Source organism: Octopus sinensis, linkage group LG18, assembly GCF_006345805.1.
Source record: "Octopus sinensis linkage group LG18, ASM634580v1, whole genome shotgun sequence".
NCBI lineage: Eukaryota > Metazoa > Mollusca > Cephalopoda > Octopoda > Octopodidae > Octopus > Octopus sinensis.
In genome coordinates, this window is record NC_043014.1 from 35,060,260 (window position 1) to 35,087,164 (window position 26,905).

At 37.1% G+C, this 26,905-nt stretch overlaps 1 protein-coding gene and 1 long non-coding RNA gene across 5 annotated transcripts in view; one reads left to right on the forward strand and one right to left on the reverse strand.

The window, feature by feature from the left end:
* LOC118766977 overlaps nucleotides 1-26,905 on the forward strand; it is a 389,104-nt gene that overhangs the window by 338,138 nt on the left and 24,061 nt on the right. The window contains exon 2 of the long non-coding RNA XR_005002896.1: nucleotides 24,557-24,562. This is a non-coding gene — a long non-coding RNA (uncharacterized LOC118766977). The remainder of the gene's footprint in view (nucleotides 1-24,556; nucleotides 24,563-26,905) is intronic.
* LOC115221802 (copine-3) overlaps nucleotides 1-26,905 on the reverse strand; it is a 65,124-nt gene that overhangs the window by 27,420 nt on the left and 10,799 nt on the right. For all 4 annotated transcript variants that reach the window (XM_036510870.1, XM_036510869.1, XM_036510868.1 and 1 more), the window contains exons 2-5: nucleotides 9,715-9,902; nucleotides 7,021-7,200; nucleotides 5,050-5,124; nucleotides 1,315-1,389 (exon numbers count right to left, since the gene is read on the reverse strand). In XM_036510870.1, the coding sequence (XP_036366763.1) occupies nucleotides 1,315-1,389; nucleotides 5,050-5,124; nucleotides 7,021-7,200; nucleotides 9,715-9,879 (495 nt within the window). In that variant the 5' untranslated portion in view covers nucleotides 9,880-9,902. The remainder of the gene's footprint in view (nucleotides 1-1,314; nucleotides 1,390-5,049; nucleotides 5,125-7,020; nucleotides 7,201-9,714; nucleotides 9,903-26,905) is intronic.

A 26,905-nucleotide genomic window follows, 5' to 3' on the forward strand; every position in this document is an offset into this window, starting at 1 on the left:
GACCTCATGTAATCTCAAAGTAGATTCATTATACATGATTTACAGGTATTGGGTTGTCTGGAAAGCTCGTGCCAATTTTTAAAGGACAGAAAAAGGTCAATAAATACTTGTTATTACATTTTTAATGAACCAAATATGAACCATTTTGTTGAACAATGCGTCTCCATCTTTCCTTTAACTTGAAAATACCCTCTTTCCAGAACTGAGGTGGTTTCATGGCAAAGAATTCATCAAGGTATCTTTTTACGTCATCCAAGGAATTGAAATTTTTAACATTAAGACTATTCTGCAGAGACCCGAATAAGTAGAAATCCGAAGGAGCAATATCTGGTGAATATGGAGGGTGGGGTAACACATACCAGCTGAGCTGCAGCAATTTTTGTCTGGTTCCCGAAGCATCAAGTGCTGAAAATGAAATTTCTTATCTTCTATTTTAAAGGGTTACAGAATTAACACAGGTTATAGGAACATAAACCTTCTTCCACGAAAAGATAGCTTAAACTGTGCTCTAAATGGAGGTGTAGTCAAATCGTATTTTATGGACTCAACCATGTTCTAAAATAAGTCGAAAGGTAAGCTGCAATAAATTGGCATAAACTTTCCGGACAACCCAATACAATAGATCTTGTATAATTACATTAAGCAGGTGCATTCTGATTTCAAATTCTGTTGAGGTCAACATTCCTTTTCATTTTTTTAGGATTGATAAAATAAAGTACTAGCTGTGCACTAGGGTTGATCTGATTAGCCTCACTCTCAAAATTTCAAGCCTTGCTTATAGAAGAAAGAATTTTTATGCTAAGTGAATGAGTATTCCCAAAACACTTATATTCTTTTCACAATCCTTAGGTAAATTCAGTGTAACAGATTGTTATAAGACTGGGGCTTTGAATTACAAGTATGGTCTCTATATGTGTTATCCATGGTGAATACAGAGAGCACAATAATTCACTCACCAACAAAATAATCTTTAATTCTCTTCATCTCTTCTACAACTAGTATGAGGATTGGTTTGCACTAGTCATTTGAATATCTCTTTCTACTCTGTCTCTCCCAACACATCTACCTCTTCTTCTTGCATCATTTCTACTATGTTTCAGTCCTCTAAATTCTCATACTAAAATTAATTCACCCAATTATTAAAAACTTCCTTCTAGCCCATTCCTGCAGTCTCCTTCTCTAACTTATAAAATGCATATGTACAAAGTACTTAAATTAGTTAGTCAAAATTGGTGACAATGTTTTTGACATTAAGAATATTGAAAATGAGAGACAAGAAAATCAAGGTGAAAATAGCATTAGAAAGTGATTTACTTTATCATCAAGTTTCTTGGCTTTAAAACTCAACTGAACCAATTCTGTTTTCTCCGTGACTTCTTCAGCAGACACCTGAAATTATTTTCAGAAAGATAGAAATTTTAGAAATTTTAGACACGAACACGTAAAAGCACCATCCGTTCGTGTCCGTTGCCAGCCTCGCCTGGCCCCCGTGCCGGTGACACATAAAAGCACCATCAGTTCGTGGCCGTTTGCCAGATCTGTCTGGCCCCGTGTCGGTGGCACGTAAAAGCACCATCCGTTCGTGTCCGTTGCCAGCATCACCTGGCCCCGTGCCGGTGACACATGAAAGCACCGTCCGTTCATGGCCGTTTGCCAGCTCTGTCTGGCACCTGTGCAGGTGGCACGTAAAAAGCATCCACTACACTCACGTTAGGAAGGGCATCCAGCCGTAGAAACACTGCCAGATCTGACTGGGCCTGACGAAGCCTTCCAGCTTCACAGACCCCAGTTGAACCGTCCAACCAATGCTAGCATGGAAAGCGGACGCTAAATGATGATGATGATGATGTTATGATATACATGCAAGCGTTATTAAATCTAAAGTTTAGAATTTTACATAGATGGAGAAAAACCAGAAAAAACTTGTAGTGCATGATATAAAATCATACATACAAAACAATTAAGTTGTGTTGCTGAAGATTGAATATGTTTCCATTTGTGATGTATTCCAAGGAATGGGAAGACATTATGTATTGTGAATGAGAAATAAAAAACGATAAACGTCGCCCTTTTCAAGCCTAGCCAGGCTCATGGGCCCAGTTTCCCGATTCCTGTGGCATATGTGTTCCCCCCAGCTGGACGGGACACCAGTCCATCACAGTGGCATTCAAGAAACAGGAAGAGAGAGTGAGAAAAAGTTGTGGCGAAAGAGTACAACAGGGGTTGCCCCACCCCCTGCTGGAGCCTCGTGGAGCTTTTAGGTGTTTTTGCTCAATAAACACAGACAACGCCCGGTTTGAAAATCGAAACCGCGATCCTACGACCATCAGTCCGCTGCCCTAACCACTGGGCCATTGCACGTCCACAATGTGTGAATGAGAAATACCAGACAGAAAATATAAAAGGAAAAGGAGTTAAATGCAAAAGCTCAATGGTGTTTTTGTGGCAGTTACCAACCTCAAAAGAACTCAAGTTGTTAGCTTATCAGTCAGACATACTGTAAAAGTGAATGCCTCTGCCCCTTCTCCTCCAATAAAGTAACATCATAATTCATGCCGAACTATAAGTAAATGAATTCTCTATTGGTTTCACTGATGAGTGTTCCAGTTATTCAATTAATAATACCAATTGTAATGGTTGTGTTGTTAAGGTGTTGGGTGCCAGTATGCAAGATGGAAGAAGAACAGTGATCAAAGTTGTAAAGAAATATTTATTTATCGTTACTTTGTATATATCCAAAACCATGACAGGTTGGTATGTATAATTAGTAAATGGAAAAACATACGAGGTAAAAAGAGTTAATTTTGGCCAGTATGTGTGTACACGTTCTCATAATAGTATGTATAGAGAGATATGGTAATGCTACAGAGAAAAGAAAGTGAGTTAGTGAAAGAGAGAGTAGTGGGACAAAACTACTGCTTTGTTGGTGAGTTACCATAGTTGTCCCTTTGTGCCTCTACTTACTCCCTCCACAACATATAATAATTTATGAGCTAAAAATTGTTAAAAAAAAAACGTTAAGAAGAAATATAATAGTCTAAGAAAAGTCAGTTTAGTATTTAAACTTATGATGACATCACTGAATAATGAAAGAATACAAAATAAACAGAGATTCTACATCACAGCATTTAGCTATCTAGTTATTTACATATGCTAAAAAAATTTAGAAAAATTGTTTATTAGATTATATAAAGAGCAATTATAAATAAAGCCATTAATTACTAAAGGAATATTCAAATGCTTTTTTATATTCATGTGAATATTTGGTTCTACAATTTCATGTTAACTTTGAAGTAATTATATAACATATTTCCTCTAAGCAAAAATCACATTTAAAATAACCGGTATTATACAATGGAACATAACTAATATTGGATCATGTAATATTGTAGTTAATGTTTCTGTCTTTTAAATCCCAAATGGATTTACTAAGATTTGTTGAATTACATTTTCTTCTAAGCTTAAATGAAGAAGAATGGTTGTGTAATCTAGATTTCCAAATTGTAGCAGAAAAACCTTTGTAATAATAATACACACAATCCCTTTCAATTACCTTACACTGATGTAGTATATTCTTCCTTAAACAACGATTTTTTAAAGGACATATAATTTTGTTTTTGAAATTACGAAGGTGTATTCACTTGTATGTATATATATATATATAATATATATATATATATTATATATATATATATATATATATATATGCATATATATATAATATATATACATATACATACATACATATATACATATGTATATAAAACAAATCAAAATAGATGAACATAAATGGAATTTGTATCTTTGTGGTACCAGTGCCGGTGGCACACAAGAAAATCATCCGAACGTGGCCGTAGCCAGTACCGCATAGACTGGCCTCCGTGCTTTGGGGACGTAACAAACACCATCCGATCGTGGCCGTCCGCCAGCCTCATCTGGCACATAAAAACACCATCCGAGCGTGGCCGTCTGCCAGCCTCGTCTGGCACCTGCCAGCCTCATCTGGCACCTGTGTCGGTGGCACATAAAAACACCATCGAGCGTGGCCGTCTGCCAGCCTCGTCTGGCACCTGTGTCGGTGGCACATAAAAACACCATCCGAGCGTGGCCGTTCGCCAGCCTCGTCTGGCACCTGTGTCGGTGGCACATAAAATCACCCACTACACTCTCGGAGTGGTTGGCGTTAGGAAGGGCATCCAGCTGTAGAAACACTGCCAGATCTGACTGGCCTGGTGCAGCCTTCGGGCTCCCCAGACCCCAGTTGAACCGTCCAACCCATGCTAGCATGGAAAACGGACGCTAAATGATGATGATGATGATGATGATGATGATATATGAAATGAATGAAAGACAGAAGATGGATTATGCGAGAATATATTATTAATCACAACAATTGTTTCGACACATCTAGCATCGACTCCAATTGTGGGACACCCCAAAACTAGTTCAGGAGTATCCAGTGGTACAAACATATCTCGTCGGGTGATAAATAAATAAAAACTTTCGTTAAAATGACTGTTCCATAACCCAACTTTCCGTTTTGTAGAGAGAAAAACAGCCAGATGGAGGAAAATTCTTCATATATATAGAAGATCCAAAAATAAAATTGCAGAAGACAAAAAGAGAAATGAACACTTAATCCAGCGAGTAAAGTAAAATTGAGTATTCTATAGCCTCTTGTACCCTTACTGTCACACACTGGCAGAATCAGTATGACAGTGTATAACAAAGTGAGTCTTCCAAATTACAGATACAGTTTATCTTGTGTTATAGTATTAATGGCAATATATTCAAACAGACAACTGTATGCTTAATGTAATTCTTCAAGAATATCTATGTGAAATGATATGTCATAAGGCTGGCCTTTTCAATTACAGATACAGTCCAGCCAATGTTCTTCTACGCAATTTCACTCAAGGCTTGGACTGATCTGAGGTTATAGTACAGTGTAATTGGATTGGGGAAAGAAATTTCTTAAAAAATTCAACCTTCATGCTTAACACTGAATCCTCAACATTAATGAAGGTCATAAAATTGTTAGATACTCACAGTAATAAAACTCTTTTCATATGGTTTTCCTTTCTGGTTGACTAATTTTTTGGTCAAAGGTCCACCCGAGACAAGCTGCAATGACAGAGATAAAACCTATGTATAGCATATAGTCTTACTAATAAAGTATAGTTACTGATCATACACATGCATACATACTTACAAACATATATATATATATATATATATCGGCACCTGTGCCGGTAGCACGTAAAAAGCACCCACTATACTCACGGAGTGGTTGGCATTAGGAAGGGCATCCAGCTGTAGAAACACTGCCAGATCAGACTGGCTCCTGGCTTCTCAGACCCCGGTCAAACCATCCAACCCATGCTAGCATGGAAAGCGGACGTTAAACGATGATGATGATGATATATATATATAATATATATATACCATCATCATCATCATCATCATCGTTTAACGTCCGTTTTCCATGCTAGCATGGGTTGGATGGTTCAACTGGGGTCTGGGGAGCCCGAAGGCTGCACCAGGCCAGTCAGATCTGGCAGTGTTTCTACAGCTGGATGCCCTTCCTAACGCCAACCACTCTGAGAGTGTATATATATAATATATATATATATATATATATATATATATATATTAATAAATTCTAGGGTAGCAAAAAAATTTAGAAAATTTCTTTGCTACCAGTAGTCTAGCGAGAAGAAAAAAAATCAGTCAATAGACTATATATTATTCATATAAAAATATAGTGTACATTTAAACAAATAAGAGATGGCCATAACAAGACATCTGACCTGCTAGAAGGAGTAGTTAAACTCCAAACCACTATTAGGGGTAATTTCAAAAGGGAATGAAAAATAAAAACATTTACCCTCTATTTCCTGTACAGGAAATAGAGGGTATATGTTTTTATTTCAAAATTACCCCTAATAGTGGTTTGGAGTTTAACTACTCCTTCTAGTGGGTCAGATGTCCTGTTATGGCCATCTCTTATTTGTTTAAATGTACACTGTATTTATATATATATATATATTATATATATATATATATATATATATATATATATATATACATATATTTATATATATATATATATTATATATATATATATATTATATATATATATATATATATATATATATATATATATATATTATATATATATATATATCTATATATATATATATATATATTTATATACAAGTAAGTGGACAAACAAAAGAAGAGCACTCAAGACATATATTGGGAGTTACACATATGAATCAAAATAGTTTGATTGAAATTCCATGGAACTTAAAGTTTCAAAGCATAAAAATAATGCTTATTGTTGGCCATTGGAAATTTGAATAAGAAATCAGTTGGAGAAAGTCCAATGTTGTTACCAATAGATGGGCTTCAATTGGTTGAGAAAAGTCATGTAGTATCACAGTTTGATGCTGGTATTTCAGTCACAAGAATTACTTGTTCACCATGCAGTATCTTTCCATGTAATTGTTGTCACTGAAATAGTAACATCAAACTGTGACACCATGTGACCCTTCTTGACCAATTGCAGCCCATCTATTGGTAGCAACATCAGACTTTCCCCAACTGATTTCTTATTCAAATTTCTAATGGTCAGTGATAAGCGTCATCTCATGCATTGAAACTTTAAGTACCATGGAATTTGAATCAAAATGTTGATCCATACACACACACACACAAGACACACTACATGTGTGTGTGTATATATCATCATCGGTTAATGTCCGCTTTCCATTATTATTATTATTATTATTATTATTATTATTATTATTATTAATTATTATTATTAATTATTATTATTATTATTATTATTATTATTATTATTATTATTATTATTATTATTATATTATTATTATTATTTTTATTATTATTATTATTTTTATTATTATTTTTATTATTATTATTTTTATTATTATTATTATTATTATTATTATTATTATTTTTATTATTATTATTAAAGTACTGTACTTCATTACACACCTGACCAAGTGTACACTCAAAACTGCCAAGAAAGTCATCATCATCGAGTGTTGATGTTGCATTATCAACATCATAGACACAAATCTTGATTTTTTGAGCCGTTTCAAAGTAGTATTTCATGCCAATAGCTGTAGAGAACTGTGGATTCAGGTTGTTGTTGATTTTCTCAGTTCTTCCTATCTGAAATTGCCAATACATAGATGAAACAGAATTAATACTCATGAATGCAAAACCAAAATACTTTATGGTATAATCCTCCAAATGATTTAAGTACTAGTTCTAATATCGCCAAGATTTTCCTAACCTTTATAAATAAGCATTTTCCTACAAAACAAAGTTATAAAGAGTCAAAACTATTGAAAAGGTTGCAAGATGCAATGAAACTTTTAGGAAAATAAAAATAAGAAATAAGTGGAAATTTTACCAGTGAGTGTTTTAAATTATAAGGCACAAAAAGAAAATGACTCTCCCCAGATACAATAGATTATGCTTCAACACACGAACTCATATAAAGAATGTTGCAAACCAAATTCTAAAACCAAAAGTTATAATATCTTAGACAGAAACAGAGTTATGGTGGACTAGTTTCACCCAAACCATGACGGCTTATATACAGAAGAAAATTTTCCAGGACAAGCTTGTAAAATTCTGCTTCACTATGTAATTAAAACCCTTATATTCCCTATTTCAATTGCATGTCTTTTTCTAACTTTTAAATATTTTAAGTTCCCTTAAAAACATACACATACGCATGCACACATACACACGCACACACACATTTTTTTGCTATATATCTTTTATCTTTTATTTGTCTCAGTCATTTAACTGTGGCCATGCTGGGGCACTACCTTGAAGAAGTTTAGCCGAATGAATTGACTTAAGTACTCATCTTTTTTAAAATCCTGGTACTTATTCCATCAGTCTCTTTTTCCCAAACCACTAAGTTATTTATGTAATCAATTGCCAAACTGCAAGGATATTTATTTATTTAACCATTTGTTCTATGATCATTTTGACTCCTGGTTATCTTTGGGTGCAGTAATACATGCAAAGTGAGGGCGCGAGGCTTAGTGGTTAGGGCATTCGGCTCATGATCGTAAGGTTGTGAGTTCGATTCCCGGCGACGCGTTGTGACCTTGAGCAAGACACTTTATTTCACGTTGCTCCAGTCCACTCAGCTGGCAAAAATGAGTTGTACTTGTATTTCAAAGGGTCAGCCTTGTCACTCTCTGTATCACGCTGATTATCCCCGAGAACTACGTTAAGGGTACATGTGTCTGTGGAATGCTCAGCCATTTGCACGTTAATTTCACGAGCAAGCTGTTCCGTTGATTGTATCAGCTGGGACCCTCGTCGTCGTAACCGGCGGAGTCTTTTTTTTAAATACATGCAACCATACCTCATCTTACATTGCTAATTGGTTCCAAGATATATGAACTCAACTTGAAAAACAATGTAACACAGAAAACGTTTTTAAAGTATGTCCCCACAAAGTAATAGTGCAGTAATAGTGATGTAAAGGTTATAAATTGTATAGTTAATAGTGGTAAAGTTACTAGTAGTCATATAAGTGATGGCAATTAATTTTTTTTATCAGTAATTATAGGCGTAGGAGTGGCTTGCTTACCAACCACATGGTTCCGATTTCAGTCCCAATGCATGGCACCTTGGGCATGTGTCTTCTACTATAGTCTCGGGCCGACCAAAGCCTTGTGAGTGGATTTGGTAGACAGAAACCGAAAGAAGCCTGTCATATATATGTATGTATATATATATATATATGTATATGTGTGTGCATATGTTTGTGTGTCTGTGTTTGTCCCCCCCTAACATCGCTTGACAACCAATGCTGGTGTGTTTACGTTCCCGTAACTTAGCCGTTCGGCAAAAGAGACCGATAGAATAAGTACTAGGCTTACAAAGAATAAGTCCTGGGGCCGATTTGCTCGACTAAAAGGCAGTGCTCCAGCATGGCCACAGTCAAATGACTGAAACAAGTAAAAGAGAGTAATAAACCTATGGTAACAGAGAAAGGACAAAAATTCTATTCGAGAGAAAATACATATCATATAATTTTCCTGTCTTACACAGATAAACTAGGGCAGGAATAGCTAAGAAAACACACATGCTCTGAAGCAGATCTTCTTTAAAGCAGGTTTTATATATGAAAGCCGTCAGTTCATTCTGTAAGGTAGATGGTGTTAGGAAGTTGGTGATTTTAGATGTTTTTTAAAAAAATATTTTATACTCTTAAATATGTTTATTGAGACTGATATAAAGTCAGAAAAATTTACTAAAGCTGAAGTTTATTTTTTTCTGTAAATTTGTTAAAAATAAAGACGTAAAATTGAGAAAGATGTAACTTGAAATGACGTATGTTGAGGTATATCTGTACTTATTTTGCCTAGTTAATATATGGGTACATTTCTGTGTGCAAGTTCATGTGTGTGTGTGTGCATATGAGTATATGTGTGTATGTGTGTATGTGTGTGCATGTGTGTTTGCCTCCAGCACTAAAAAAGTACTGTTGCCAAAATAAGCAGAATATTCAGTCAGCCATGCTAAAAATCAGCACACAATCATCTCATTCTATGCACTTTCAGCCTTGGTAAATATTTCTATGCGTATACTACTTGCATAGATACAGACACACAACCATAGCCATATAACGGATATCATTGTATAAACATATACCTCACTCCATTTTGCGCCTTCGAAGAGATACAATGCAGCACATGGGTCAGATTTTGATGTGACATCCTTGTTCATTAGGTCCTTACAATGGATACGGATCTCCACCTGGCTGGCACATTCTTGGGCAGGAGGTGCCTGAGCGGGAACGTTTGGGTACAGGGACATGATGTTTTTGACTTCTGAAAAGACTAAGAAAAAAGACAAATCAAATAGGATGTAATCAGAGAATTTTCATCGTAACAATAACAATAACAACAACAATAAGCATCATCATCATCATCCCTCCACCATTCCGTTTACTAAAACCACACTACAACTACTACCACCAGTATTACCTTGCTCTCTAATATCATAAATATGATAAAACGCCTTGTATTTACTCTCTGCTTTTAAGTGTAATGAGTTTTTGGGTGGTAAACTTGATCTGCTGTGGAGGGACATGGCTTGGTGGTTAGGGTGTTGGACTCATGATCATAAAATGGTGGTTTCGATTTCTGGACTGGGCGATGCATTGTGTCCTTGGTTCAAGTTCCCCAATTCAAATTCATAATAATGGAATTGGATGGCAACAGAAAGTCATGGGAATCTGCAAAAAATATATGTGAAGGTCTTGAAGTATAACATATAGGGTCATGTGCCCTATCCTCACGTCTCTGACCCTGTGTGTGTGTTGATGTGTATAAATATATATGCCAGCACCTACATACACACACGCATATGCTTTTTGCAGATTCCCATGACTTTCTGTTGCCATCCAATTTCATTATTATGAATTTGAATTGGGGAACTTGAACCATAATGAATCTTTCATTAGCTGATTACAAAACCATGGATGCATTGCAGCTACTCTCTTAATAGAGTTTTCTGATCCTAACCATTGATCTTCAAGGATTCCTCCACTCAGCATCAATGAAATAAGGACCATTGACTCGGTTCAGCTCTTCCACTACATCTTCACAATCCACCATAGTGCAGTCCCATAACTTCATCGTATCCTTGGTAGGTTGGCTGAATGGGTGCTATGCCTTGCCAAAGAGAAGCCTGTAATACTCAAATTTGGATATGCGGGTATTTAAAATATATATATATATATAAGAGCGGCAAGCCGGCAGAAACGTTAGCACGCTGGGCGAAATGCGTAGCCGTATTTTGTCTGCCGTTAAGTGTTCTGGGTTCAAATTCCGCCGAGGTCGACTTTGCCTTTCATCCTCTCGGGGTCGATAAATTAAGTACCAGTTATGTACTGGGGTCAATGTAATCGACTTAATCCCTTTGTCTGTCCTTGTTTGTCCCCTCTATGTTTAGCCCTTTGTGAGTAGTAAAGAAATATATATATATATATACACATGTATGTATGTATGTATAAATTAAGAAATACAGTCAAATACAGGTATTATTCAAATCATTTATACTTCCAACATATGTTTTGGAATTTTCTGGATGGAGTATAAATGATGTAAAACAATGCAATCATAATTGTTAGCATGCTGAAGAAAATGCTTAGCAGCATTTTGTCTGTCTTCACATTCTGAGTTCAAATCCTGCCGAAGTTAACTTTACCTTTCATCCTTTTGGGGTTGAAAAAATAAGTACCAGTTGAGCAATGGGGCTGATGTAATGAATTTATCCCTTTCCTCGAAATTGTTGGCCTTGTATCAAAATTTGAAACCAATATTATGTTTTATACTGACCTACTGGTTCATATGAGTCCAGAGACAAAAACATTGGATAAGCCAGTCTGGCAGCACTGGCAACGACCACGCTTGAATGTTGTTTTTCACGTGCCACTGGCACATGTGCTGGTAAGGCGCCACTGCCAACGATCATGCTCAAATGGTGCTTTTCATGTGTCACCGGCATGGGAGCCAATCCATGGCCCTGGCAACAATCATGTGCTTTTAATGTTCCACTTGCATGAGTGCCAATCAGGCGGTACTGTCATTGGCCACGTAAACGATTTTGCTTTGTTTACACTTGCCTCAATAGGTCTTCGTAAGCAAAGTTCATTGTCCAATGAATGAGGGGTACTCATAGGTGGGCTGGTTACACCCCATGTTCGGATGTGCTTTTAATGTTCCACTAGCACGAGTGCCAATCAGGCGGTACTGTCATCGATTTTGATTTCACTTGACTCAATAGGTCTTCACAAGCAAAGTTTATTGTCCAATGAATGAGGGGGTGTCCATATGTGGGCTGGATACACCCACAGGCATAGGCCATAGGCTATGGTCTCACTTGGCTTGTCGGGTTTTCTCAAGCACAGCATGTCTCAAAGGTCTCGGTCACTAGCCATTGTCTCAGTAAGGCCCAATGTTTGAAGGTCATGCTTCACCACCTCATCCCAGGTTTTCCTGGGTCTACCTCTTCCACAGGTTCCCTCAACAGCTAGGGTGTGTCACTTTTTCACACAGTTGTCCTCATTCATTCGCAACATATGACCATACCAGCGCAGTCATCTCTCTTGCACAGATTGCTAGCCACTAAACCTTTTTCTATTTTCTCTCTCTGTTTATTTCTGTGTTCTTTTCTGTCGATGAGCATAGGCTCGAAATGTAAAAGACGTTCTCACTTCTGAAGCATTAAACTAATACATCTGTTTGTTGTTTACACACCTGTCTTTGTCTTTAGTTTTTTGTAAATTCTATATATATATATATATATGCAGGCATGGCTGAGTAGTAAGAAGTTTGCTTCATGACTCCATAGTTTAAGGTTCATATATATATATATATATATACAGGGGTTGGACAAAATAATGGAAACACCTAGCATCATAGCATCATAATTTTGAAATATTTATAAAACTATCAAAAGCATGTTTATTGTTATGTTTTTTTTATTTATTATTAGTGTTGCTTAATATGTTTTGCTAAAATTGCAGTTTCTTTTCAGATATCATCAGAAAATGGTAAATAAAATTCATTGAAATGACAGATCTATCGGACTTTCAAAGAAGTCAAATTGTTGGTGCTTGTATAGCAGGCGTTAGTGTAACGAAAACAGCTGAAATGTTAGGTGTATCGAGAAGTACTGTCTTGAAAGTAATGACAGCCTTTGAGAAAGGGAAAAACCTCCTCGTTGAAACAAAACACCAGAAGAAAACCAAAACTTTCAGATAGGGTTTGTCGGATTCTTACACCGAAATTTTAGAAAGGACCACAAAAGTACAGCTCCCAAAATTACTGCAGAGTTTAATGACCACCTCGAGAATCTGGTTTCCACAAAAACCATTTGCCAGGAGCTGCATAAAGCCAGATTTCATGGGAGGACTGCAATCAGAAAACCACTACTTTCAAAAACAAATGTTACAAAGCATTTAGAGTGGAGTAAAAGCCTACAGAATTGGTCCCTAGAGCAGTGGAAGAATGTTATTTTCTCGGATGAGCCATCCTTTACCTTATTTCCGACCACCGGCCGAGTATACATGTGGAGACAGCCAAAAGACACATTTAACCCAGACAGCCTTCTTCCAACTGTTAAACATGGAGGAGGATCTGTGATGATCTGGGGAGCTATATCTTGGAAATCCACTGGCCCAATGGTTTCCCTTCACGGTAGAATTAATAGTCAAAACTATTTAAGCATTTTATCTGATCAAATACATCCTATGGTTGTGGAACTGTTTCCAGAGGGAAACACAATCTTTCAGAATGATAATGCACCAATTTTCACAGCTAAAGTTGTTACAGAATGGCACGAGGAACATTCTAGTGAAGTTGAACATCTGATCTGGCCACCACAGTCCCCAGATTTCAATATTATTGAACATTTATGGTGCATTTTTGAAAAACAAGTAAGGAGTTGATATCCTCTACCATCATCACTACAAGAGCTGGAGACTGTTTTAGCTGAAGAATGGACAGAAATTCCTTTGGAAACAATTCAATCTTTGTACGAGTCCATACCTTGTAGAATTCAAGCTATAATTACAGCCAAAGTGGTCCTAACCCATATTAAAATAAATTTGTTTGAAATTTTAAGGTGTTTCCATTATTTTGTTCAACCCCTGTATATATATACACATACAAACACAGACAAAAAAAAAATGATGACAGTTGATACTGATGCAGTTTGAATTCATTAAAGAGATACAAACAAACGATAAAAAAAAATCTAGTATGGAATTTTAACATTTCAGCCATACAAATGTTATTGTGACAAAAAATTAATGAAACCACTTCAGGAGCTACAATGTAATCCATTATATTCTAGGAATAACACGTTACTTTATTCCAGTCCTCTATGCTGTTTACAGGAAAGGTTTTGAATCTGCAAATGAAGCGCCTATTGTATTATGCCGGCCAAAGTCTAATGATGTTGACTGGAAAACCAGTTTTTTGTGGGCTGCACTGAGTTGTAGCAATATAATGTAGGATAAATATAGTAACAATAATCATGATCCTTGGATAAAATTTATAAATATTAAGAGACACATAATTTGTGGAAATGCATGCAGTGATGCATTATTTATAAATTCCATCCAAAGATTATTGTCATTATCATTAGTTTATATATATATATATGTATATATATATATAATAATATATATATAAAGGAAATGAAGAAAATGCTGACAAAGTAATTTAAGTAAGGGAGAGTGTATTTAATTAGGTGAAAGTTCTTTTTACCGGTTGCGCATTTGTTATGCTTATCAAAAGATATTTTTTTAAGAGAGATAGAGTTCCTTCTGATAGATTTTTTTTCTCTATCTTTTCTCTATACAGATAAGAGAAAAAAATCTATCAGAAAGAAAGGAACTCTATCTCTCTAAAAATATCTTTTGATAAGCATAACAAATGCGCAACCGGTAAAAGACTTTCACCTAATTAAATACACTCTCTCTTACTTAAATTACTTTGTCAGCATTTTCTTCATTTCCTTTTTTTATATATCACAACTCGTGTTCCACATCTCCTTTTTTAAATATATATATATATATATATATATATATATAAAACGGGAAGGTTTACGAAAATAAACAAAAGATGAAGGCAGGTGGAGTACAAACAAACAATGTCTTAGTATGGCGCTCAGGAATAGAAATAAAACAAGTCTTTTACGTTTCGAGCCTACGCTCTTCGACAGAAAGATACACAGAAAAGAAACAAGGAGAGAAACAAGGAAAGAAAAAATTGTGTGTAGGGGCTAACGATCCAACATGGTGTTATGTATATATATATGTATTTATTCATATATATATATATAAATATATATCTACACACACACATCATACATATATATAATATATATAATATATATATATATATACATGTATATTTATGTATATGTGTGTGTATATATGTATGTATGTATCTATCTATATATATATACACACACACACATACATATACATACATACATGCATGCATACATACACACATGTACGTATTTGTTTGCCCATTTCTTTTTTGGGGTTAAGACAAATATATTACTGATGCCCTTTTTGTTGCTAATCCTTATCTGTTTTTAAAGTAAAGGATCTCTTATTTCACACATCCGCAAAAGTGCTGTGGTAGCAGACCATTTAATGATAGAGTATATGACAAAGCACCACAACTTGTTGCTTAGCAATTTTTTGAGAAATGCAAATGTAAGCAATCACACAAATACACATGCTTACATACATAAAGATATACATAAGGGACACAATGCATCATCAGAAATTGAACTCATGACCTTATGATTGTGAGCCAAATACTCTAACCACTAAGCTATGTGCTTTCACTAAGTTATGGGGACGTAAACACACCAGCATTGGTTGTCAAGCAATGTTGGGGGAACACACACACACACACATACATATATATATATATGACAGGCTTCTTTCAGTTTCCGCCTACCAAATCCACTCACAAGGCTTTGTTCAGCCCAAGGCTATAGTAGAAGACACTTGCCCAAGGTGCCACACAGTGGGACTGAACCCGGAACCATGTGCTTCGTAAGCAAGCTACTTACCACACAGCCACTCCTGCGCCTGTATTTATTAGTGGACCAGCCCACTTCTCACCTGCGGGCGTCTGCCACAACACTAATGATGTGAAATAGAATTATATCAAGTTCTAAAAACTGGTTATTGATACCCCTATGGCTAAGTAGAATCATAATACTCATATGTTTCTGTCTCTCTGTCTCACTTTAACCTTTCATCATCCGACACAAGATCACCTCCTCTAATGCTCTTTCCCCTCTTGAAAGTTTTTTTTTTGTCTTACAAGTTCTTGGTGGTCCTGTCAGTGCAGGTGCCACTTAAAAGCACCCAGTTCATATTGTAAAGTGGTTGGAATTTGGAAGGGCATACAGCTGTAAAAACCTTGCCAAAACTGACCTTGTCTGTGCTTGTGCCATGTAAAAAGCACTAAGTCCACTCTGCTGAGTGGTTGGTGTTAGCAAGGGCATCCAGCTGTAAAAATCCTGCCAAAACTGTCACAGAAGTCTGGTGCAGGCTCTGCTTGGCCAACTCTTGTGAAACCATTCCACCCATGCTAGCATGGAAGATGGATAATGATAAATGATAATGATGATGATGATATATATATATCCCACTCACACCAGCATGGAAGGTGGATGTTAAACAATGATACGTATATATCTATTGTTGATAAAGGAAATGGAAGATAGACTTAGTATGAATTTTCATTCAGCATGACAATCGTTTTAACTCATCCTGCATCTGTCCCACAGGGGTAGGATATTGTGCTGTGTCACTTCAGATGCAGGATGGGTTCAAAGGATCATCATGCTAAATAAAGATTCGTACCAAATCCATCAGTTACCTTTATCAACTATTAACTCAACAAACACTGGATTTCCTAATGTAGATTCAGTAAAAATTATATCGTTACAGTGGATGACACAAGATAGCCCAAATGGTGAATGTGCTCTAATTGACATACTAAGAGACATATACTCAAAGTCCAAGTAGTTACCTTATATATATATATATATATATACATATCGAAATGAATGCAGAGCAACGTGAAATGAAGTGTTTTGCGCAATCGTGAGTGCAACACCCTAATCACCCTAACCAGTAAGCCATGGCTTAGTGGTTAGGGTGTTGCACTCACGATTGTGAGATCATGGGTTCGATTTCCAGACTGGGCATTGCATTGTGTCTTTGAGCAAAGCACTTCATTTCATGTTGCTCTGTGATCATTTCAACACCTGTGTGGTTGTTCAGTAAGAAATTGTCGAACTCTCATATGTCATCTAATAACGGGAGAGTCCATTTTGTATATATATAGCAATAAGAAAAGAGAGGGGATCAATAGGTGGTTCATCAACTTTTAGATATCATATTATGTCAACTTATCTATTTATTTACTAAACTGACAATTACAAGAATATACATACATGTATAACCTATTATGCTTTACATATAAGATATAATATATATTAATATATAAGGATACCAGTAATTGTATGTTATTTTGTAATAATTACTGGTATCCTTATATATCAATATATTTTATATCTTATATGTAAAGCATATGTTATACATGTTTATATATTCTTGTAATTGTCAGTTTAGTAAATTAACAAATAAGTTAATATAATGTCCAAAAGTTGATGAACCACCTATTGATCCTCTCCATTTTCTTATTGCTATATAAATTAATGGTAAAATATCTCTTTACCTTCTCCCATTTAGTACACTAGGTAATATAATTGCAATGCAATAAAAAACACTTGTGTACTAATAATGTTGTATTCTACCAGCAGTATATTGGATAGATATTATCCCTTAGTTGGTTGGATTCACAACCTCTAACTTTCTTGGAGTTATATATATATATATATATATATACATACATAGGAGTGGCTGTGTGGTAAGTAGCTTGCTAACCAGCCACATGGTCCTGGGTTCAGTCCCACTGCGTGGCATCTTGGGCAAGTGTCTTCTGCTATAGCCCCGGGCCGACCAATGCCTTGTGAGTGGATTTGGTAGACGGAAACTGAAAGAAGCCTGTCGTATATATGTATATATATATATATATATGCGTGGGTGTGTGTTTGTGTGTCTGTGTTTGTCCCCCTAGCATTGCTTGACAACCGATGCTGGTGTGTTTACGTCCCCGTCACTTAGCGGTTCGGCAAAAGGGACCGATAGAATAAGTACTGGGCTTACAAAACAATAAGTCCCGGGGTCGAGTTGCTCGACTAAAGGTGGTGCTCCAGCATGGCCGCAGTCAAATGACTGAAACAAGTAAAAGAGTAAAAGAGTATATATACAATGTTCCCTCTCTATAATACGGAGGGTGGGGTCCAAGAAAACCAACTGCATTCTATCCAGGCTTTGAATTCACGAGTAAGTGGGGTGGGTAAAAGAAAATGAGATATTTGGTTTGATTAGTAAAGTGCACAAATGAAGAAAAACATATTCAATCAAGTTTGACATTTATTATACAATACCAATAAATTACTTGCAAAATATCACGAATTACATCACTTACAATGACTTTTAAAAAGTATTTACATTGTTTACTTCTGTAAGTAGTTCCTGTTGACACTAGTGGAGGCGCAATGGCCCAGTGGTTAGGGCAGTGGACTCGCGGTCGTAGGATCGCGGTTTCGATTCCCAGACCGGGCGTTGTGAGTGTTTATTGAGCGAAAACACCTAAAGCTCCACGAGGCTCCGGCAGGGATGGTGGTGATCCCTGCTGTACTCTTTCACCACAACTTTCTCTTACTTCCTGTTTCTGTTGTATCTGTATTTCAAAGGGCCGGCCTTGTCACTCTCTGTGTCACGCTGAATCTCCCCAAGAACTACGTTAAGGGTACACATGTCTGTGGAGTGCTCAGCCACTTACACGTTAATTTCATGAGCAGGCTGTTCCGTTGATCGGATCAACCGGAACCCTCGTCATCGTAACCGACGGAGTGCTTCCACTCCTGTTGACACTAAAATAAGAATTTTCAATAAATACTTATGAAATGCCTTTACATTGCATTTCTGATGTCATCCCACCTAGTGAACGATTTGAAAGCCCTTAAAAGTAAAATTATATTGTATGTAAGTTCGCATTTAGTTGGTTTTATTCAATCACATAAAAAAAAGTCTGTCAGCTTCTTCTGGCACAGACCTTTCCTCATCTTAATCTGTGTCTGCCTGAGCAGGTTCTTCAGGTGCATGGTGTAGACTGGGTCATAATCTTCACACTCAGTGTATTCTATAAGCCACTTGAGGTGTGAGACAGCCCCTGTGTGCATATTGGCTGGGGCTGCTGTCTCTGCTTCCTCTGTATCATCTTAATCTGCTCCACAATCTGGGTGTCTGTCAGTGTCTCTGTTGTGAGCATGGCTTCCTCTGCTTCCTGCCAGCTGTTAACCCAGGTGATCCTCTAGATGCTGTTCTGGTCTCCTCCTCAGTGAATCCTATGAATTCCTCTTTTTCTGGCTCTAGCTCTGGCTGTTGGAAGACTGCACTAAGGGCCTTGTTCCAGCATTTGGCTATGGTCTTAGTTGACACTGCAGCCCAGGCTCTGCCTGACAAGTAACTGGCATCCTTGATGGTAAGCTGTTTCAGATTGTCTGGAACACTAAGCAGAGATTCTATCACTTCCAGGATGAGCTCCTTCGTGTAAGTGATTTTGAAGGCCTGAATGATGCCAGCATCACAGGGCTGTATTTTGCTGGTTGTATTTTTGGGTAGAGAACTTTGATCTGGCCATCTCTGGTCCGTAGGATGTCTCCCTGTGGGTGGATGGAGCAGTTATCTAGCAGGAGAATAGCTTTCTCAGGTAGGTTGAGGCTCATAACACTAGGGACAAATGACTTGAAGAACCATTCTTCAAATATGCTGGCTGAGTGTTTGTAAAACTCTGGTACATTGTTCATGTTTACATGGTGGAAGCACCTAGGTGATCAAAACTTGTTCACAACCAAGTGTTTAAGCTTGTGGGTGCCTGTCCCATTGTAGGCAAAGAGGATGGTGAGTCTGTTCTTTGCCTGTTAATAGCCCAAGGTCTTATGAGCATCTGTTGTTTGATAGCATCTTCCAGTAGAGGCCAGACTCATCTGATTTCTACAGTTGTTCTGGGATGAAGGACTCTGCTTCCATATACTGCTTCAGAGTAGCTGGTAAGTCATCTGCAGCTTGGCTGTCTGCTGATCTCTGCTCCCCACTGATCTTGACAGCACCTATACCATGGTGCTTCTGGAACCTGTACAACCACCCTTTGCTGGCTAGAAAGGTCTGCTGGTCAGGTTGCTCTAGATGCAGCTGGCTATGAAACTTCTCTGCCTGGATTCTGATAATGGCACCTGATGTGGATAAGGGGGGGGGGGTGCTGCCACTCTGCTCCTGGACAAACCAGGTGAAAACTTCTTTCTCAAGTTCACTGTCAGTGGCAGTCCTGGCTTTATTCCTAGCTATGCCCTAACTGTCCACAACTGTATTTACATAACTCCTGAGGTCAGTCTCATCCTTAACCCAACCATGCAGGGTGGACTCTGGAACACCAGTCTCTCTCGATAGTTTGGCTTTCATTCTGCCATTTCATATGCAGTCAACCAGTTTTAACTTTTACTTTACAGAATAGGATTTCCTCTTAGGCACTGTGTATTCGTATACTCTTTTACTTGTTTCAGTCATTTTGACTGCAGCCATGCTGGAGCACTGCCTTTAGTTGAGCAAATCAACACCAGGACTTATTCTTTGTAAGCCTAGTACTTATTCTATCAGTCTCTTTTGTCAAACCGCTAAGTTACGGGGATGTAAACACACCAGCATTGGTTGTCAAGCGATGTTGGGGAGAACACACACGCACAAACATATACACACGTACATATATATATACATAACGGACTTCTTTCAGTTTCCGTCTACCAAATCCACTCACAAGGCTCTGGTTGGCCTGAGGCTATAGTAGAAGACACTTGCCGAAGGTGCCATGCAGTGGGACTGAACCCGGAACCATGTGGTTGGTAAGCAAGCTACTTACCACACAGCCACTCCTGTGCCTACATCAAATTTCTTTTAAATATCTGCAAGATAGCTTGAAATTGTAATGGATGAAGTGGAATATGGTCTCCCCCTAATATAAATTGTACCTCCAGGGTGTTAATTACTTCCTTTAAATATTAATTTGTTTGACTCATTCGAACCCTTTGATCGGCGGAAGCTTCTTCAAACAATCCAATCAAACTGTGGAAAACAAACTGTCAAACGCGCTCACCAGTCAAAAAGATGTTGTTTTCATCACAAAATCACAGAAATTATGCACACAAAAATGTAATTAGCATCCAATTACATGGTAACCAATTGCAATTTTTCAAGCTGTTGATTAAAGTATGCATTTCATTGGAATTTGCTGACATTCTGCTTTTAGTCAAGGTTTTTGCAAGTTGTGAGCAATAAGAGGGAAATTCTGCTTCAAATTATTTGGCGTCCATCAAACCACCAGTGTCATATGTAGGGATGCGGTATAGTGAGACGCCTTATACAGAGGGAGCACTGTACATATATATATGTATATTAAGGTGAATGGCTTATCTCTCTCGGAGAGGCACAGAGCAGCTATGCGCACACATACACATGGCAGTAACTTCCACCTACCAAATTCAATTACAAAGCTTCGTTTGGCCCAGGGCTATAGCAGAAGACACTTGCCCAAAGTGCCATGCGGTGGGACTGAACCTGAAACCATGTAGCTAGGAAGCAAGCTCCCTGACCACACAGCCATGCCCGCGGTGGATAGGGATATTAGGTTCATAATAGTAAGGTCATGAGTTCAATTCCTGGCAGTGCATTGTGTTATTGAGCAAAATACTTTATTCCACATTGCTCCAGTCCACTCAACTGGTGAAAATGAGTTGTACCTCTAATTCAAAGGGCAAGCCTTGTCACACTCTGTGTCACTATGAATCTCCCTGAGAACCATATTAAAGATATGTGTGTCTGTGGAGCACTCAGCCACTCGTATGTTAATTTCTTGAGCAGGTTGTTTGCTTGATTGGATTTTATTATCACTGTGCTATCAAGATGGTGAGCTGGCAGAATCGTTAGCATGCTGGATGAAATGCTTAGTGGTATTTCGTCTGCTGATATGTTCTGAGTTCAAATCCTGCTGAGGTTGACTTTGCTTTTTATCCTTTCAGGGTTGATAAATTAAGTACCAGTTGTGCCAGAATCATTATTGAGTTGGATAAAATACTTAGCACCCTTTATTTTTTTTTATCTTATACTTGTTTTAAGTCTTTAGACTGTGGCCATGCTGGGGCACCACCTTGAAGAATTTTAGTTAAATGAATTGACCCCAGTACTCACTTTTTAATTAAAACTTGGTACTTATTCTATTGGCCCCTTTTGTGAAACTAGTAAGTTACGGGGACATAAACACACCAATACCAGTTGGTAAGTGGTAATAGGGGACAAACACAACCCGCCCCACCACATACACACATATATACGACAGGTTCCTTTCAGTTTCTGACTACCAAATCCACTTATAAGGTTTTGGATGACTTGAGGCTATAATAGGTGCCATGCATTGGGACTGAACCCAGAACCATGTAGCTGGAAAGCAAATTCTTATCAAACAGCCACGCCTTAAAATACATTGTACACATTCAAAGAACCTTCTTGATTTAGTGGTACAAAATGTTCTTCTGGTATTCTTTTATTCTTTTACATGTTTTAGTCATTTGACAGTGGCTGTGCTGGAGCACTGCCCTTTAGTCGAAGAAATTGCCCCCTGGACTTATTACTCATAAACCTGGTGTTTATTCTATCATCAGACTTTTCTGCTGAACTGCTAAATTACGGGGTCGCAAACACACCGACATTGGTCGTCAAGTGATGGTGGTGGGATAAACACAGACACAAACACACACATAAATATACACATATATACAGTAGTATCTTGGTTTTCGAACAAATCTGATCGCAAATAAATCATGCTTTATATATATATACATATATATATATATATATATATATAAAGCATGATTTATTTGTGATCAGAGGTGTTCGTAAACTGAGGTACTACTGTATTAAATGAATATGAGAAAGACAGGAGATAAAGTACAATTATTCATGATCAGAGTTGTTTGAAAATCGAGGTTCTATTCTCTCTCTCTCTCTCTCTATATATATATATATGTGTGTATATATAATATAATATATATATATAATATATATATGTGTATATATAATATAATCTATATATATATATAATATATATATATATAATATATATATTATATATATATATATATATATATATACACACACGATGGGCTTCTTTCATTTTCTGTCTACCAAATACACTCACAAGGTTTTGATCAGCTCTAGGCTATAGTAGCAGACACTCTATAAAGCATAGAGTTGAATTTTGTGTAGCCTCTTGTTGGCAGCTTTTCTTCTCCACTCATTTTGTATGAGTATTACCCATTTTTCTGGGCTCCTTTCACAGCTACACCCACTTTGAAATTTACATTATTCTTTGTGTGAAAAATACAAAAAGAAAGGGAGTGGAGCTTGTTTGTAGTTTGTAGAGGTACCTGAAAAAAAAAGCATGGTCTTTCTCACCAACTAAAAGACATGAAGAACTATCAAACATGGCAAATAAGTACCGGGGGAAAGGGAAAGAAGAGAGAACTAACACTCGATCCTTCTAGAACTCTCAGAATGGAAACCTAAACACCTGAAAGACTTTCTCTCTGTTCCTTACTAATTCTCTTTCCCTCTTCTTCATTGTTAAAAGTAAAAAAAGCTAGAAAAAAATCGATCATATTCCAGTGTAATCGTCATTTTAAATGATTGAGGCTTTCCTTTCCCTGTTTCTATTGCTTCACTCCTTTTCTCTATGGTCAAGAGAGTGAGGGTGCGTGGCTCAGTGGTTAGGGGAATCATAAGGTCACCAGAACGATTCCTGGTGGTGTGCTGTGTTCTTGAGCAAGGCACTCTACTTCACCTTGCTACAGTCCACTCAGCTAGCAAAATTGAGTTGTAGCTGTACTTGAAAGGGACCAGCCTTGTCACATTCTGTGTGAGGCTGAATCTCCCTGAGAACTACATTAATGGTATGCATGTCTGTGGAGTACTCAGCCACTTGTGCATTAATTTTACGAGCAGACTGTTCTGTTGATCAGATAAACAGGAACCGCATTGTTGTAATTGATGGAGTGCCATTTTTTAAAACGAGTGAAAGAAAAGGAAATGTTCCATATCGTAAGGCAAAAATGTCATGTGTTTAGCTTAAGCAGTGAAAGCTAGGACGAAATGATTGCTATTCCATCATGTAGTGACTTCGCCCTCAACTCATGCTCAGTTTGATAACAACAGCCTGTGCATTGGTGTTTATCTGGGGGCTTGGCCTCCAGATCTGTGAGACCCACAAAAGCTGATGTTAGGACCAGATTAACACCCATAGTGACCCTAATGACTAAACATTTTCCTGCCCCTATATAGGATCTATTTTCGCTTTCTTCCAACCACTTGAAGATTTGCCTTGCTCCAGTTCACTCAGCTGGCAAAAATGAGTTGTAGCTGTACTTGAAAGGGGCCAGCCTTGTCACATTCTGTGTGAGGCCGAATTTCCCAGAGTACTATGTTAGTGGTATGCATGTCTGTGGAGTACTCAACCACTTGTGCGTTAATTTCATGATATGCATGTCAGCCACTTGTGCGTTAATGAAAAGTGAAAGTGACATCCAGCATTTGCTGTCGTTATTTTCTTTGATTTAACAATGTGTTTATGTATCAACTTTTCTTTTGATGTATGTATCTACTTTTCTTTCAATGTATGTATCTGTCTACTCTGAAAATACTGATAAACATTTAAAAACTCAAAATGAACGCCACCTTCCTTTCAGTCACCACTCACCACAACATCATAAGCGGAAAGTGTAACCTCTCGAAAGAGCTGTTCTTCACTCCTGCTCCAGAGCGTTGGCTGCGGGGTCATTCCGAAAAGCTCTACCTGCGACGATTTCATCTCAATCGAAGGAGAGGAGCTTTCTCCGTCCGGGTTGCGGATCCGTGGAACAAGCTGCCAGACGAGATGGTGAAGATGCCGACGACCGCTTTGTTCAAAGTCTCCCTTGACCTCAAGTGGCCTGAACTCTTTACATGAACACCACCCTGTACTTAACTCCATGTCCCCCTACATGGCCTTGCTATTTGCTTTTGAGCCAAATTAACTAACTAACTAACTAACTGTCTCTTTCTGTCTCACTTCCTCTCTTTCCCTCCTTTCTCCCGCTTTTGATTTAACAATGTGTGTATGTACTATGTATGTATCTATTTTTCTTTTGATGCATGCATCAGTCTACTCTGAAAATACTGATAAACATTTAAAAACAAAAATAGGAATGCCACCTTCCTTTCACTCACTGCTTACTATCTCTCTCACTTCCTCACTGTCCCTCCTCTCTCCTGCTTTGCCACTCACTTCCACTATACCTCCTCTGCTTAACACCTTTTATTTCTCTTTTTCTTTGTACCTCTCCCTTCAACCTTTTAACTCTTCCGTTGAAGTAAGTGTGACACACACCACAGGTACATAGGTATGTACGTAAAAAAAAACAAAAGTTAGCATATTCATATTTATAATAATTAAAAAGTGGGGACAGAAAGTAGATATATAAGTTAAGTAAAGAAAGACAATAGTGAAGGCTAAAGTACATGCACACATGCAGAGTACACAGAATTAAACAAAAAATGATTGAAAAGTGAACATTGGAAGAGTCATGAAGAAAGGGTGCATTACACATGTTGGGAGTAGGGTTGGAGAATTTTGGGAAGCATGGAATTTTTGAAGGAAGCAATCACTAACATTTTTGTTACTTGTAACTAAATTCCAAGCAAGTAAAGTGAAATAGCAACAAGTAGGACACAAAATGTTGCATTCGACCTGACTTATTCTTACAATGATAATCAAGTTAAGGTGTCCTAGCTAAATGACTCATGGAGAAAAAATTTTGCAACTTTCACAACAAAGGGAGATAATTTAAAAAGAACAATAATTTCAGAAAATTAAGTTTACTGGCTTAGGGGAAATTATGAGTTCTGTTTGTAGGTGAAGGGAGATAACTATTGACATGTTTTAGTCTTGTTATACCTCATCAGTCTAATCAAGCCTTTTTGGTTAGAAAAAGTTCTGACTAGTTCTAATTTATGTAGCTGAAAAAATGACTCAAGATTAGTGACAGGCAATATACTGAATGAAATATGGGCGCAATATTAATATTTGGAGTTTTGGATGAGGCACTTATACCTTATGGGAAGCGAAAAGGTCTCATTCAATGGTATTTACGATTCTGAATCAATCTTTGATGGAATTTCAGAATAGCTATCACTGTCTTATGGGGGAACAGAGAGGACAAGGAATTAGCCATGAAAATTTTGGAATCACAATTCCTGTTGTATGAAACACAGGAACTCAAAAACACTGAAGGACAAAATATAAAAAAAAGAAGCCCACTTGATTCTTTGCATTTTTCCTTCCCCATGGGGCATGGATAGATATTCTGAAACACCACTCCATTTTTTTTTATACAAAACTTTTAGTTCTTCTACATTCTCAGTCCTTCTGTAAACATTTCCCCGCAGAATTCTGGTTTAAGAACCCCATATGGGGTTATGTCAAAAGACATAACACCACGTCTAAAATTGAGATTAGTGAATTGTTATACTATGCTAATCGTTGTCTTAGTGGGGCAGAATTATGGTTTAAGCACCACATATAAGCCCTCATAACTTACTTATTATTTTTTGGATCTTTTCCTTTTGATGGACGGAATTTTCTAGTTAACTAAACAATTTGAAACTTCGTATACTGATAGAATGTGTCAAAAGAAAACATCTCAAATGCTAGGATTTCATTGGTTAAAATTCGAATCATTAAACTACGTTAAACTTAGAAATTACAATTTTGTTTACAATAATGTTTTCTTTTGACACATTCTACCAGTATACGAAGTTTCAAATTTTTTAGTTAACTAGAAAATTCCGTCCATCAAAAGGAAAAGATCCTATTTTTTTTTAAAATTTTCTGAAAATGTTTGTGAATTTGTTCTACACATGGAAATTCATACGATTATGAAAAAAAAAAAAAAAAAAAAAATTTTTTTAACCACTCCTCTTCCTCCATAAATTCTAAATTTCACTATTTCTAAAAAAAAAAAAATGGACAGTTTAAAAAAAATATGACAGTTTAAATTTCTTAGTTAAATCAAAGTGATGGAC